Below are 14,865 nucleotides of genomic sequence, written 5' to 3'. Positions count from 1 at the left end.
CATTAAATATGAGCCATACAGAAGTTATTCACTTACCTGCTCCGTTGCTGGCGTCCTCGTCGCCATGGTGCCGTCTAATTTCAGCGTCTAATCGCCCGATTAGACTCGCTTGCGCAGATGGGACTTTTTCCTTCAGCTCGGTCCGGCAGCAGCGGCGTTCTGGCTCCGCCCCTTGTACGCGTCATCACGTAGCTCCGCCCCATCACGTGTGCCGATTCCAGCCAATCAGGAGGCTGGAATCGGCACATGTGACGGGGCGGAGCTACGCGATGACGCGTAGAAGGAGGCAGAGCCAGAACGCCGCTGCTGCCGGACCGAGCCGAAGGAAAAAGTCCCATCTGCGCAAGCGCGTCTAATCGGGCGATTAGACGCTGAAATTAGACGGCACCATGGCGACGAGGACGCCAGCAACGGAGCAGGTAAGTGAATAACTTCTGTATGGCTCCTATTTAATGCACGATGTATATTACAAAGTGCATTAATATGGCCATACAGAAGTGCATAACCCCACTTGCTATCGCGGGACAACCCCTTTAAGCCACATTTGTTTTTTCAAGTAATGTTACCCTTTAATTTTAATTCTAAGAAACAAAACTGATTGTGTGACCACTGCAGAGTAGTTTGTAACACTGGTTTATAATGGCACAATGTAGCATTATATTAGAGTAGGATTTTGTAATCTCCTGTTAATGTATTTAATTTTGCAGTCCAGTATGTATGTTCATTTGAATTTCTTTCCTCATTTCTAGACAGTTATGTTGCCGTTTACTTGCCTGACCAGGCGCTACATCTGATAAACACAAGATTTCCAGAGCTGATGTGTTATCATTTATTTCTAGCAGGTTGGTTCCTTATCTCATACACCATTTACAAGATAATGCGGATGGCATTGTCTCCAGACAAACGTCCATGGCAGTAGTCGGACCGCTGCAAATTTTGCTGATCATAAGAATGATGTTGCAGTAGTATTAGGAAAGCACCATGCCACTTCAATTCCCCTTCGGCTGTTCTTGACTCTGCTCAGTTTTATTATATAAACCAAGCAATCTCCATAAGTGATTTCACTGTAATCCATTATGACTTTAACCGCTGTGAATAAAATGGGCTACAGCATAGATCTTATACTATATTAAAAACAAGTATCTTAGCTTTGAAATTTTCATCAATATTCTAGGGTTAATATTCAGGGTGCAGCTCTCATTTAAAGTTGTGAAGCAGGACAAAAAGTGACAGAAAAAAGAATCCTAGCTTGTTACGGTTATCTCTCTCTCAATACAGCCTCCAGTGCTTTCTGGGGAGGGAAGGTGGGGTGGGGGTAGACTTCATTGTCGCTCATTGTTACCAATGAGAGGACATGTTCAACTTGTCACATCTGCCACATCTTAAACTTTTTTCTTAGGAGGTGTTGTGTGTTTTACACTTTGATGCACAATTGCATGCATGTGCCTGAGTCCGTGTGTATACTTTCTGCTTGTTTTGTTTTATAATTTAGGGTTTTTTTGTGCATGTCAAAAGTGTGAAACTTTATCCTGGCAATGAAATGGTTGACGTGGAGTTCTTTCCCCTCCTCTCATCCGTTACCAACCTTTTTACTTGAAGATTTTATACTTTGCTTTCACGTTTTAAAGCAAGAAGTTTGCCTAAAGTTAGGGTGCCAGGCTGTAACTGTTACTAAATGTTTACCAAAGGCTTTCCAGAGTTCTCTGTGTGAAATGCTACAGGCAAAGTATTCCTAGTGGAGATTAGCAGCCTTGATATGTTGCGCATGACTTAAAGAGGACCTGACAGTCCCTCTGACATGTCTGCTTTAGTGAATACTTAGATTCTCCAAGGAGTAGCATGCTGAAGTACTCTTTTCTTAGATCTCTGCATTGTGCCATTCCGTTATTACAATGGGAAATGTATGTATAAATTGACCACTAATGTTAAAATATCCCTTATTGAAGTAGCTGGTTCCCACACTGACTGGGCAGCATCATAATGGATGCACAATGGAGCAGAAGTACTAGTTGTAAATGTATTTGTTCTTTAAAAAAATTGTTTTTGTGCAGCGTTTTATGCAGTCTTTTGAGCCAAAACCAGAAGTGAATTCAAAAGGGATGAGAAATATAAGACTTATACTTTTGCTTCCTACGAGATCCACTTCTGGCTTTGGGTAACCCCCTCACCCTCACCCATGACCCCCCCCCCTTAAAAAAAACTGTGTGAAACTACCTCTAGTGTTTTTATTGACTATAAGGTTTTCATAAATTGCCTTCAGTATTTTGTGAAGCAGTGACATATATTTCTCTTCTTTAGGTGACTGTGCCAAAATTGATGGCCTGCACTGCGATTGTCCCTTGCAAACGGTTCTTAAGACTCATGTAATAGAATGCTGTACGGGAATTCTATTCTCTGTATCTGTAAACCAAGGAGAGCTTCTAAAATGTCTGACTGAAAGTAGACTGGACTGTGAGCGCTTGGCTGTGCTGCACTGCTTCTTGTTACATCTGGACCTTCAGCCTCAAAAGGAGGCCCAGGTAATTCCTAAAGAAAGCTGTTAGTACTCTTCATTTTTATTTAAACATTTCTCAATTTTTCCAGTTCTTTTTGACATGAACACGGTTCAAATCCAGCAAATAACTTTTAAGTGGTTCAAAATTAAGGATAAAAATATACATTTTTATATGGAAATGCAACAATAGTTGTTTAAATTTCTGTTTTTTTGACCAAAGGCTTTTATTCTCAAAGAACGCATCAACAGCTGCTCTGCAGAAAGAACAGAAAGCAAATCGTGGTTTGAAATTGGATGCTAATAGAGATGAGCGAACGTACTCATTTTGAGTAATTACTCGATCGAGCACCGTGATTTTCGAGTACTTCAGTACTCGGGTGAAAAGATTCGGGGGGCGCCGGCGGGCGGGGGGAGGTGTGGCGGAGCGGGGGGGTAGCAGCGGGGAACAGGGGGGAGCCCTCTCCCCCCAACCCCCCCCCCCCCCACTCCCCGCTGCAACCCCCCACTCACCCACGGCGCCCCCCCCCGAATCTTTTCGCCCGAATATGGAAGTACTCGAAAATCACGGCGCTCGGGCGAAAAAGGGGCGTGGCCGAGTACGCTCGCTCATCTCTAGATGCTAACTATTCCTACAGGTGTCTTAACTTTTTGTAGATTACTTGCAAACTCTCTAATTCTATATAAGCAGTGTTGCATTACAATACCCTCTAGGCCAGGATTTGGACTGTTTTGCTTCTCAGGACAGGGCATATTGCTATCATAGTGGCAAGGAAAAGGCAATTACCCAAAGACCAACAATTATAAGCCTTAATGTAGGCCTATCCTACAGAGAAATTGCCAGGAAAGCCAATACGGTTTCCATGACACTTGGAAACTGGAGGAATTTCTGATGGGAAGAGGTCTGGTAGACCAAAGGCCACTACAAAATCAAATGGCAAGTTTTTGAGAGGTAGCAGTTTGTGTGATCAGCTCCTCACAGCACACAATCTTCAAGCATAGCTTAATGCAGCAAAAAATAAACCAGTTTCCTTTTCACATGTAAACAGAAGACTTGTAGGTGCAGGTTTGTCGGGTAGACTAGCTGTAAGAAAGCCACTGCCTTAGCAAAATTTAAAAGGGGGGGGGGGGGGGGGGGGAAAACTTGCTTGAGTGGTCTACAGCAGAGTGGAAGAAGGCCTTGTGGATGATGAATGAAAATTTGACATTTTTGGTACATCACACAAGGATTTTCTATGCCATAGAGTAGGTGAAAGGATGGTTCATTAGTGTGACACCAACTGCCAAATGTGGAGAAGGAAGAAGTGTGATGGTCTGGGGCTCTTTTGCTGGCTCCAGAGTTGGCAAATTGCACAGGGCGACTGGCACACTGGACAAAAAGGGCTACCACAGCATTTTGATATGCCGTGCAATACCTTCTAGTGTACGCCTAGTTGGTCAGGGGGTCATGTTACAACAAGGCAATGACCCAAAACATACATCTAGGTTACTTTAGAACTACGTAAGAAGACAAAAAAGACAGGCTTCAAAAAATGAAATGGCCTGCACAGTCTCCAGACTTAATCACCATTGAGCTTTTTTGGGATGAACTGGACAGAAGAGTGAAATCAAAGCAACCTACAAGTGCAGCACATTTGTGGGAACTTCTGCAACAATGTTGGGAAGAAATTTCTGAACAATATCTGAATGTAATTGTAGAAAGAATGCCTCAGTTGTGTAAATCTGTTATATCAGATAGAGGTGGCTACTTTGAAGAGACAAAAATCTAGATTTAGTTTGGTTAAGCAAAGTTAATCCATTTTTATTTATCCTATTTTGGTTCTGTGCTTTCATTTCAAAGTAGATTTGAGACATTAAACTGTGCAAGTATCAATAAAAACTGGGAAAATTGAAATGTGTTAACTTTTGACGGTAAACTTACACAGTAGTGTATTTGTAAGGCAAGACCAGGAATGGGATTTGTAACCAGTTCTGTGTTTACAACCCTTTTTTTTTTTTCTTGCTTCTGTAGCTATAACATGTGATACTTTTGTCTTCTAGCTCATTGACTGGATCTGTGACAACCTGTCGACTTGTGTCACATTTGACCCTATACAGGAGTTCATCATTGGTAAGTGGCTCAGACCCCCTTCAAATGCTTTTACATTCAGCACCGCTCTGTCATCCCCAATACTTTTCTATCCACCTAAAAAGTCTGACAGTGGCTGAAATCTAGTGAAATGGAGACAAAGGTAGTCTGTCACCCACGACACTCTATGGTTCCATACAGGTTTCCGCACATACGTAGTTTTATGCAGGGAAGACTGAAACCAGAGACAAAGTGGTCCTGGATGTAAAAACTCCCTCGGAAAAGACCCTCAGGCCACTCCCGCACAGGCCTTTTTGACTCTGTGTTTGAAAGGCCACGCTAAACACTGTAAAACTCTTCTATTGATTCCAGTGGGACTTCTCACACGAGTGTTGCATTTCTAACGTTGTGATTTTCGAACGCTGTCTGCCCTAATTTAGTGCTTTTCAATGATTGCAATGAGTGATGAGGCGTATTAGTAATGATTGGGTGGGTTTAAAAACGCTGTCGACCACGTTTATAAAAATGCCACATTTTTAAACCCAACATTTTCAGATGCCTGTGTGAAAGAAGTCTCGGGCCAGGCTCACATGGGTGGATTCCAATTGCCGAATTGGCGTCTGAGCAAAGGATGCGTGGTAAAACGCAGGCATTAAAAAGCATGCACTTCTGCTATTCCACTCACACTTGTGGATACGAATTGCGTATTCTGCGAGTGGAGGGAAAATTGTAGCATGCTCTATTTTGCCACGGACTCCGCGCAGACTGCCTCCTTTGGAGTTAATGGAAGCTGTCCGACCTGCAGCCCATACGCAACTGACATTGAAGAAGTTCAAATATTGAAAGAAAAAAAAGTGGACTGCGCATGACCGTCAGCGAGCCGCCGCAGTCATCAGCAATACAGGAAATAAGGTAGCTAGGGTTGTCTGCTGGTCTCACAGCCGGAATCCGCTGCAGGCCTCCCGCATCTGGAGTTTTGTCCACCTGTGTGAGCCTGGCCTTATACTTTTGGCTATTTTATTTTGCTTTTAATTGCCACCAACTTGTTACCTTTTTTTGTAGAATGTTGTGGGACGGATTTTAAATAAACTGAAGTTTTTGTTAAAGGGGAGAGACCTACATAGTTCCAGTTTAAAGAATTTGCAAAGGTTTCACCTTTTTGTAGGAAGATCAATATTCTTAAATTATTTATACTACTGCTTTTAAAAAGAACCTTTTGTGTCTGCACTGCACCATAAAATAAGTTGTGGTGCTAATGGGGTACGTGACAAGAAGTCGGGTGATGTGATCCTTTTTTTTTTTTTTTTTAATTTTTTTTAAATCCTCACTCGCTCACACTGTCCAGCAGTGTTTCCCTCTGAAGCTGGCACGCGGCACTAAAATCTGACTCTTCTCACAGCTGTGTGCCTTTGCTCTCCTATAGACCTGTATAGGAGAGCACTTGTACGGATCGCGCTTGATTGCGGGATTGGGTGATTATTAAAACTACATCCCTTAGCTCCCTGTTACATCCCCTATCTGCATCATAACTTAGTTTATGGTGCTGTGGCAACGTAATAGGTGCCCTTTAAATGGATTTCTGTAGCAGTAGTGGTGTTTTACGCTGGTACTGTCAGGCAGTTCTATCGTGGTAGGAGTAGTACTCCAGTAGTTCCACAAAACACTCCAACCTTATTCTATCTGCTAGCCACGGTTTCTTGCACAGCAGGTTGGCACACTGTGGTAATGACAATTGCGAAGGAGGATACTTTGAATGTATATTTGCATGTGTGTATGTATTATATATTATAAAATCTCAATTTAATGCCTTACATACTTTAGCTTCCTTGCATAGATATCTGAGCTTGGAAACTGTGTACCTGGATAAACTATTGCCTTACACTTCAGTGCCTTATTGGAGCCAGGTAAGGTGATTGCTAAACCTATTAATTATACATAAAAGCATTGATCTTGGACATAAATGTAATCAGAATATTACACACCTGGTGCACATTAACTACATAACATATCTGCTCCAGTTTGTGAGGTCTTTGTAAAAACTCAGTAAATTATTACATCTTCAGTTTCGGACTTAGTTAAAACATATTTTTACATCTACCACAAGTTTTCTTAATATATGGTACTGACATAATAATATATGGTACTGACCTAATATATGGTACTGACATAATAATATATGGTACTGACATAACTTTCATGTTCATTTTAAGGCTATAGATCGCATATCGTGTACAACCGACATAATTGAGATGCCAATTCTAAAAGTAAGTTAAGTGAAAACATCGCTAATATGAAGGAAACCACTGAAAAGCATGGGTTTTCACAAACATGCGTTCTGTTGCGCTGTTGAATTGCCGTAAAATCACGTGATTTTGTTGCTTGTGTGAAAGCGGCCTTAATGGCACCCCTTTGGGATTCATATAGTGTATTCTTTGAGGCAAGCTTCACACGACTGGATTCCTATTGCAGAATCCGTGATCGGCGTCCGCACAGAGGATCTGCAGTAAATCGCACACATTGAAAGGTGTGCTGTTTTTGCTTTTCCTTCACACTCACGGATATGAATTGCGTATTCTGCGAGCGAAGGAAAAATCGTAGCATTCTCTATTTTGCTACGGACTCCATTGAAGTCTGACCCGCAGCCCATATGTAATTAACATTGCGGATGGGCCACGGGTACCCGCAACATCGCCTAGCGATGGCACAGGAAATACAAAAATATAATATTTTTTATATGTTCTATTTTTAGATCTCTGTACTGTGCATGACGACTGCGAGCCTCTGCAGTAATCTGCATTACAGGTATGCTGGGCACAGCTGGAACCCGCATGCGGAATCCGACTCGTTGTGTGCAGCCGGCCTAACTTTTATTAACTTGTTTTTTCTTTTGGGGGGGAATGGAAAAACAAATTCCAATTTTGTTTACAGTGCTCACTGTATATATTTGGCAATACCAAATTTATTAATATTAGCCGTTTAGTCGTTCACGACCCTCGGTGACTATAAAGGGGTTTTGCACTGCTTCTTTCAGTTGTATGATATCCATGCCAGTATCTGCTTTGACAGTATCAAGCTTTATCAAATTTATAGTTTGTTGTAAAATACATGAAAACGGTACTTTGATTAATCCAAAGTTTTTTTTTGATCTTCTGAGGGTCTCTTCCATGTAAAAACCACTCATCAATACGAGTAGTGGCCCAAGACGTGTATGATTTACCAATTAGACTTTTGTCGTATTTGACCTTATTAGGGAGTTCACAAAGTCTGACCATTCTAGTGTTAATGCTCTAGCACAAGGACTGAGCAGGAGGTCCACCAGGTTGTTCATATACATATTTGCACTACTGCCAAGTCCCCGGTTACTAGAGCATGGAAGCAGGCAGCCCCTCCTCTTGAGTTATGTACTAGGATCAAAGCTTGTCTATTCATTAGAACTTCTTATTGAACAATACTATGGACTAATCTGAAGCAATATGGGACTACTGGTGCATTACCAACTCCCATTAGTCTATGATCATTTTGTTGCTCCAAACCATGTTCTATGTAGTGTGCAATTCTAGTACCTGCACACTCCTATTTACCCCCTCCTCTTTCTGTTTTGTTTTTCTGTTTCTTTCACTCTTCATGTTTGACTTTATGGTTGGTAGTATTTGTCTTTTACAATACTGAGTCTTGTAAATGTTTACCTCTCGATAACACATGATGTTCTGGGCTCTATGTTCAGTATGCTTATTGTCTTGATTCCTTATAGAAATGTGGATACAGCAGTCTGACACGGCCTCCCCTGCTGCACTGTCTTACAATGGCCTGCAGTTCTCCCATACCCTGAGACCACGCCACCAGAGAACGGGAGACGACAGCACACGCCAAACCTCAATATAGAGAGGGAGGAAATAACCGGGCAAACAAAATGCGCGCTTCTTTGCCAGTCCTGGATCCACTTGAACCGGAAGGAGCAGAAATCAATATGATAGAAGAGAAGCAGCATCCACGGATCTTTATCTCAACACTTTAATTATCCAGCATAAAACAACGTTTCAACCTTAAAGGTCTTTGTCAAGTTCAAATAACACAGTGCACAGACACAGACTTATATGTACATAAACCACTCCCCTTGACCAATACAGACACCCGACATAAACTTGCATAAATTAAAAGCAACCATAGACATAAAACAGACCTGATGAATGGACGGACCAGATGGGATAGATGGAACTGTCAGCTGCTTCACATCAAGTCCTCAATCAGCGCTGCATCGTCCCCTCTTGATTACATCAGTATGGGGGTGTGTCCACCTATGACGTTACTTTCATGATGCAAAGAGGGGTGGAGTGATCTCCCATGCTTCCCTGTGCGCACGCGCCAGAATCCACGTCTCGTTCTGATGAAAATAGTACCAAACCAAAGGGCGGGGGTTGAATGGCCGAGGACGTGTGTTCTGCGCATGCGCCCGTGCTACCAATCCACGGGAACCTCACTCGGACGCTTTATCTGTTGCCTAAGCAACTGGCAACACTTGTCTTTATGCGTCATGCATACCAATCACAGGTGCGCCCACAGTATCACACCGGAATAAGCCTGCATGATATGTGTGTGACCTTATAGTGATTACTAATAGTGCATCAGCATTGGTGTAAGCGGAATAAATCCGCACACTATATATGTGACCTTATAATGATTTCTAATAATGTATCAGCATTAATGTTATAACCTCATAAATAGAATCATCACAGGACACAATTGCTATGGGGCAATAGGAGCTTCCAGATATATATATATCCCCCCACCGCACTATACTTGCCACAAAATTGTATTTATTGCGCCCTATTGTTAGGGGTAATATACCCTCTTACCTATCCATGCACTGAACAAACGTTATCAAAGTACCTATTGTATACTGATCAGAACCCTGTTTACCCAAGGGTTAATCTAGTCCATCAAATGTTTTAAAGTAACACCATCCCATATTATATCTATGATCCAAATAAAATTCTCTTACCCCCATAATGTAATGAGTCATATCCAAATGGATATATTATCATATGCTTTATTAACTGTTTACTAATACATAGTTATAATTGCCCAATGCAGTATTTAGAAAAAAAAAAAAAAAAAAAAAAAAAAAAAAAAAATTTTTCAAAAAAATCCTTTCAAAATAAATTTTTCAAAAAAAATCCTTTTAAGGGGAAAAAAAACTTTCTTTGGAAAAACAATCTATGAAGAAATAATTTTTTGGGGGGGAACAATTCTTCCTCTTTGCATCAATCTCCTGAACAGAAAATAACCATAAAGGTGAGCGCATTATGCAAAAAGGGAAAGAATTTTTTAGAAATTCATCAGGTCTGTTTTATGTCTATGGTTGCTTTTAATTTATGCAAGTTTATGTCGGGTGTCTGTATTGGTCAAGGGGAGTGGTTTATGTACATATAAGTCTGTGTCTGTGCACTGTGTTATTTGAACTTGACAAAGACCTTTAAGGTTGAAACGTTGTTTTATGCTGGATAATTAAAGTGTTGAGATAAAGATCCGTGGATGCTGCTTCTCTTCTATCATATTGATTTCATACCCTGAGACCAGATGACAGGCGTGGCGGAGGAGTAGGTGCTCTTCTGTCCCCGAAATGCACCTAACAACCCCCCCCCCCCCCCCCGTACCCTCACTCACTTTTCCATCATTTGAGGTACATACGCTACGGCTTTTCCAACCGCTGACCATGTGAGTAGCAGTTATCTACCGCCCCCCAGGTGCTCCTCGCCGGTTTTTGGACCACTTTGCTGCCTGGCTCCCCCACTTCCTATCCTGTGAAATTCCAACCCTCATCTTAGGTGATTTTAGCATCCCCACTAACGACCCCAACTCCCCATCTGCCTCTCGGCTTCTTTCACCTCCTCCCTTGGTCTCTCTCAACTCACAGCCTCTCCCACTCACAGGGATGGCAATACTCTTGATCTGGTCTTCCGTCTCTGCTCTCTTTCCAACTTCACTAACTCCCCTCTCTCGCTCTCAGATCATAACCTCCTCTCTTTCTCTGTCACGCTCCCTAACATCTCTCCAGGCCCACCTACCTACTGTACCTGCAGGAACCTTAAGGCCATTCACACCCAGGACTTTGCTGAATCCCTACAGTCCTCTCTGTCCCCTATCTCTCTCCTCGCCTGTTCCAACCTGGCTGCCGCTCACTACAACACTACTCTCAAACATGCCCTGGATGAAGCAGCGCCCCCCCTCCAGGACCCGAGCCATCCGATGTAGAATGCGGCAACCTTGGCTCACACCTCAAACGCGCTTCATCCGGCAGTGCTCTAGAAGTGCTGAACGGCTGTGGAGGAAATTACAAACGTCCGCAGACTTCCTCCACAAATTCATGCTCAGAACCTACAACCTTGCCCTCCATCACGCCAAACAAGTCTATTTCACCTCTCTAGTCTCCTCACTATCACACAACCCTAAACGGCTCTTTGATACTTTTCACTCCCTTCTCAGCCCTAAACCGCAGCCCCCGGTGACGGATATCAGTGCCGAAGAGCTGGCTGCTTACTTCAAAAAGAAAATTGATGACATCCGTCAGGAAATTACTTCCCAATCCCAGATTAGCCCTGACCCCAGTCTTGTCAGCACTGTATCTAGCTCCTGCTCACTGTCTGTACTCAGACCAGCGACAGAGGAAGAAGTCTCCAAATTGCTCTTCTCTGCTCGCCCCACCACCTGCGCTAGCGACCCTCTCCCCGATGGTTATTCCCCATCTCACCACTATAGTCAACCTCTCTCTGATCTCTGGCATCTTTCCCTCTTCTTTCAAACACGCCATCATATCCCCAGTGCTAAAGAAGCTGACTCTGGACGCGACTGATGCTGCCAACTACCGACCCATCTCAAACCTCCCCTTCATCTTCAAACTACTAGAACGCCTGGTTTACTACCGACTTGTAAGCTATCTATCTGAGCACTCTCTCCTAGACCCCCTACAGCCTGGTTTCCGACCTCAACACTCGACAGAAACTGCCCTTACTAGGGTATCCATTGACCTACTGACAGCCAAATCGAGGGGCGATTACTCCCTACTGATCCTCCTCGACCTCTCCGCAGCATTTGACACTGTTGACCATAAACTCCTCCTCAGTATGCTTCGCTCCATTGGCCTAAAGGACACTGCTCTCTCCTGGTTCTCCTCCTACCTATCTGACCGCTCTTTCAGTGTCTTCTTTGCTGGCTCTACCTCCCCTCCTCTTCCTCTTGCTGTTGGGGTCCTCCAGGGCTCAGTCCTCGGCCCCCTTCTTTTCTCTATCTACACAGCCCCTATTGGACAAACCATCAGGAGATTTGGCCTTCAATACCACCTGTATGCTGACGACACCCAGCTATACACCTCTGCCCGTGACATCTCTGCACCTCAGACTGTCTGTCGGCTATCTCTAACACTATGTCCTCTCTCTACCTAAAACTAAACCTCTCTAAAACTGACCTACTGGTATTTCAACCCTCCACAAACCGACCTCATGCTGACATCTCCATCTTCGTGTGTGGCGCCACCATAACTCCTAGAGAACACGCCCGCTGCCTTGGGGTCATATTTGACTCTGATCTCTCTTTTACCCCCTACATCCAATCTCTGGCCCGAACATGTCAGCTGCACCTCAAGAACATCGCAAGAATCCGCTCTTTTCTCACGGTGGACACGTTAAAAACGCTTACTATTGCCCTCATCCACTCCCGGCTCGATTATTGCAACTCGTTGCTCATCGGCCTCCCCTGCACCAGACTCTACCCTCTCCAATCCATCCTGAATGCGGCAGCCAGGCTCATCTTCCTGTCCAGCCGCTACTCGGACGCCTCTGCCGTGTGCCGGTCACTGCACTGGCTGCCCGTTAAATTCAGAATTCAATTTAAACTCGTTAACTTCATCCACAAAGCTCTCCACAGTGCAGCGCCCCCCTATATTGTTTCCCTCCTCTCAATCCATCACCCAGCCCGGGCTCTCCGCTCTGCTATTGAAACCAGACTGAGCGCCCCTTTAATTCGAACTTCTCATTCCCGGCTCCAAGACTTCTCCAGAGCAGCACCGGTCCTCTGGAATGCACTACCAAAGGCTACCCGGGCAATCCAGGACTCGCAGAACTTCAGGCGTGCTCTAAAAACGCACCTCTTCAGGGAGGCATACCGCATGCCCTAAACAAACCCCTCTGTACTCCGCCTGATAACATGCTTCCTGCCCTACTGACTGCAATCCCTGCTAGCCATCATAAACCGCTCCTGCAGTCATGCTGTTTCTGCCGTCAAACGGCTAAATGTCTGACCATTGTCTGTGTATAACATCGCTCACTCTTCCACTTCGCCATACCATGCATATCTCCAGACCCTTTACCTTCTGTATCACCCCATTACTTGTAGTATGTAAGCTCATTGGAGCAGGATCCGCACCCCTATTTCCATCAACTGATTACTATATGTAACTGTGGTTCTGTAATGTTTGTATTTTGTCTTTCTGTATTCCCCCTGTCTATGTAAGCACTGCGGAATATGTTGGCGCTATACAAATAAAGTTTATTTTTATTATTATTACCATCTTTCGCTTCCCTTAGGGCTTTTTCTCTCAAGCGCATATACGGCAACGACGTTTTTACGGTTTCACGCCTGCCCCGTAAAAGCACCTAAATGGGCGTTTTTCCTCGATCACGGACAGCATTTTCTCGTCCATTTACACTACCTCGAGCGTCGTTGTTAGCGAAAAAATACGCTACACCCCAGAAATCCCTCGCTCTGCCAAAATCCTCGGGATGCCTTCCAGTGCCTATATAGAGGCACCTGTAAGCTTATCACAGCGTTGGACGCTGCAATAATGCCTCCCCCTCCCTTCTCTTTCCCTGCTCCCATAGGAGTCTGTAGGACTCGCCGGCATATATTGGCCAAAACCTAGTACCAGAACTATGTTTTGGCTAAGCGTATATGTGCCGGCTGCATACATGTTCTATTTTTCGCGCTGCCGGCATATTTATGCGCCGTATATTCGCCCGTGTGAACGGCTGCATTGGCAACCAATGCCTCACATAGGTACCATATATGCACCCAGGCATGAAAATGCGGTGTAGATGCACTTGTGAGAATGAAGCCTTAAGGTTATTGTTTATTATGGCTGAAAATCTTTCAATAAAAAAAATGGACTTGTATGGGTGCAGCAATTGACCAGCTTTATTTTTGACCTGACAACTGAGTTTTTATGTTTAACCCCTTCCCGCTCCAGGACGTGCCTGGTACTTCCCGCAACAGGACGTACCGGTACGTCCTGGGGATAGGGCGAGATCACATAAGATCCCGCGCTATACCGCAGCGGGAGCCGGCTGTCAGTCACAGCCGGCGTCCCGCTGCAACAGCGGGGGGCATCGGAGATGCGCCCCCCGCTGTTAACCCCTTCCCTGCCACGATCTAAGTAGATCGCAGCAAGCAAAGAGTTCACAGAGGGACCGCACTCCCTCTGTGTCTCCGGCCGGCTCTCGCGAGGTCATCGCGAAAGCCCGGCCTGTCACCATGGCAACAGGACGCCAGACTGGCGTCCTGTATTGCCTGTGCCTATGATCGCTGTATAACAGCGATCATAGGCAAAGTGCTGCAAGTCCCTCAGAGGGGCTCAAATAGTGTAAAAAAAAAAAAATTTTTTTAAAAACCCTTTCTTTTATGCTTTTTCTAATATTAGAATAAAAAAAGGGGGAAAAAAATTAAAACCCCACATATTGGGTATTGACACGTCCGTAACGACGTGTACAAAAAGTTGAACACGCTTTTTATTTTGTATGACAAAAAGCGCTAAAAAACAGAGGCAAAATGCTAATTTTTAGCATTTTGCCTCCCAAAAAATGCAATAAAAGTGATCAAAAAAGCCGTACATTCCCCAAAATGGTACCAATAAAAACTACAGCTCGTCTCGCAAAAAATAAGCCCTCATAGAGCTCCTTACATAGAAAAATAAAGTTACAGGACTTTGAATGCAGCTATAGAGGAAAAAAAAAGATTTCCAAAAAAAAGGGGGTTTTATTGCAAAAAAGTGTAAAAACCTAAAAAAAAAAAGGTTGGTATCGTTGTTACCGTACCGACCCGCAGAAAAAATTTAGTGTGTCATTTATGCTGCATGATTAACACTGTAAAGAAAAAAATCTATGGCAGAATTGATGCGTTTTCTCTCCCTGTTATCATAAAAAAAAAAAAAAATGAAAACATAAATTTACAATATAGTCTATGTACCCAAAAGTGGCACCGATTAAAAACTACAACTCGTCACGCAAAAAACAAGCCCTTATACGGCCGCGTCCACGGA

General features: G+C 43.8%; 1 protein-coding gene across 2 annotated transcripts in view; it reads left to right on the top strand.

Annotated features, from left to right (window-relative positions):
- GSAP (gamma-secretase activating protein) overlaps positions 1–14,865 on the top strand; it is an 82,527-nt gene that overhangs the window by 35,278 nt on the left and 32,384 nt on the right. For both annotated transcript variants that reach the window (XM_066591996.1, XM_066591995.1), the window contains exons 15-19: positions 750–842; positions 2,299–2,519; positions 4,532–4,601; positions 6,381–6,463; positions 6,770–6,823. In XM_066591996.1, the coding sequence (XP_066448093.1) occupies positions 750–842; positions 2,299–2,519; positions 4,532–4,601; positions 6,381–6,463; positions 6,770–6,823 (521 nt within the window). The remainder of the gene's footprint in view (positions 1–749; positions 843–2,298; positions 2,520–4,531; positions 4,602–6,380; positions 6,464–6,769; positions 6,824–14,865) is intronic.

The sequence above is a fragment of the Eleutherodactylus coqui genome, chromosome 2 (assembly GCF_035609145.1).
Source record: "Eleutherodactylus coqui strain aEleCoq1 chromosome 2, aEleCoq1.hap1, whole genome shotgun sequence".
In the NCBI taxonomy this organism is placed as follows: domain Eukaryota; kingdom Metazoa; phylum Chordata; class Amphibia; order Anura; family Eleutherodactylidae; genus Eleutherodactylus; species Eleutherodactylus coqui.
The sequence above is the reverse complement of the archived record's forward strand: the minus strand, read 5'-3'. Positions and strand labels throughout refer to the sequence as shown.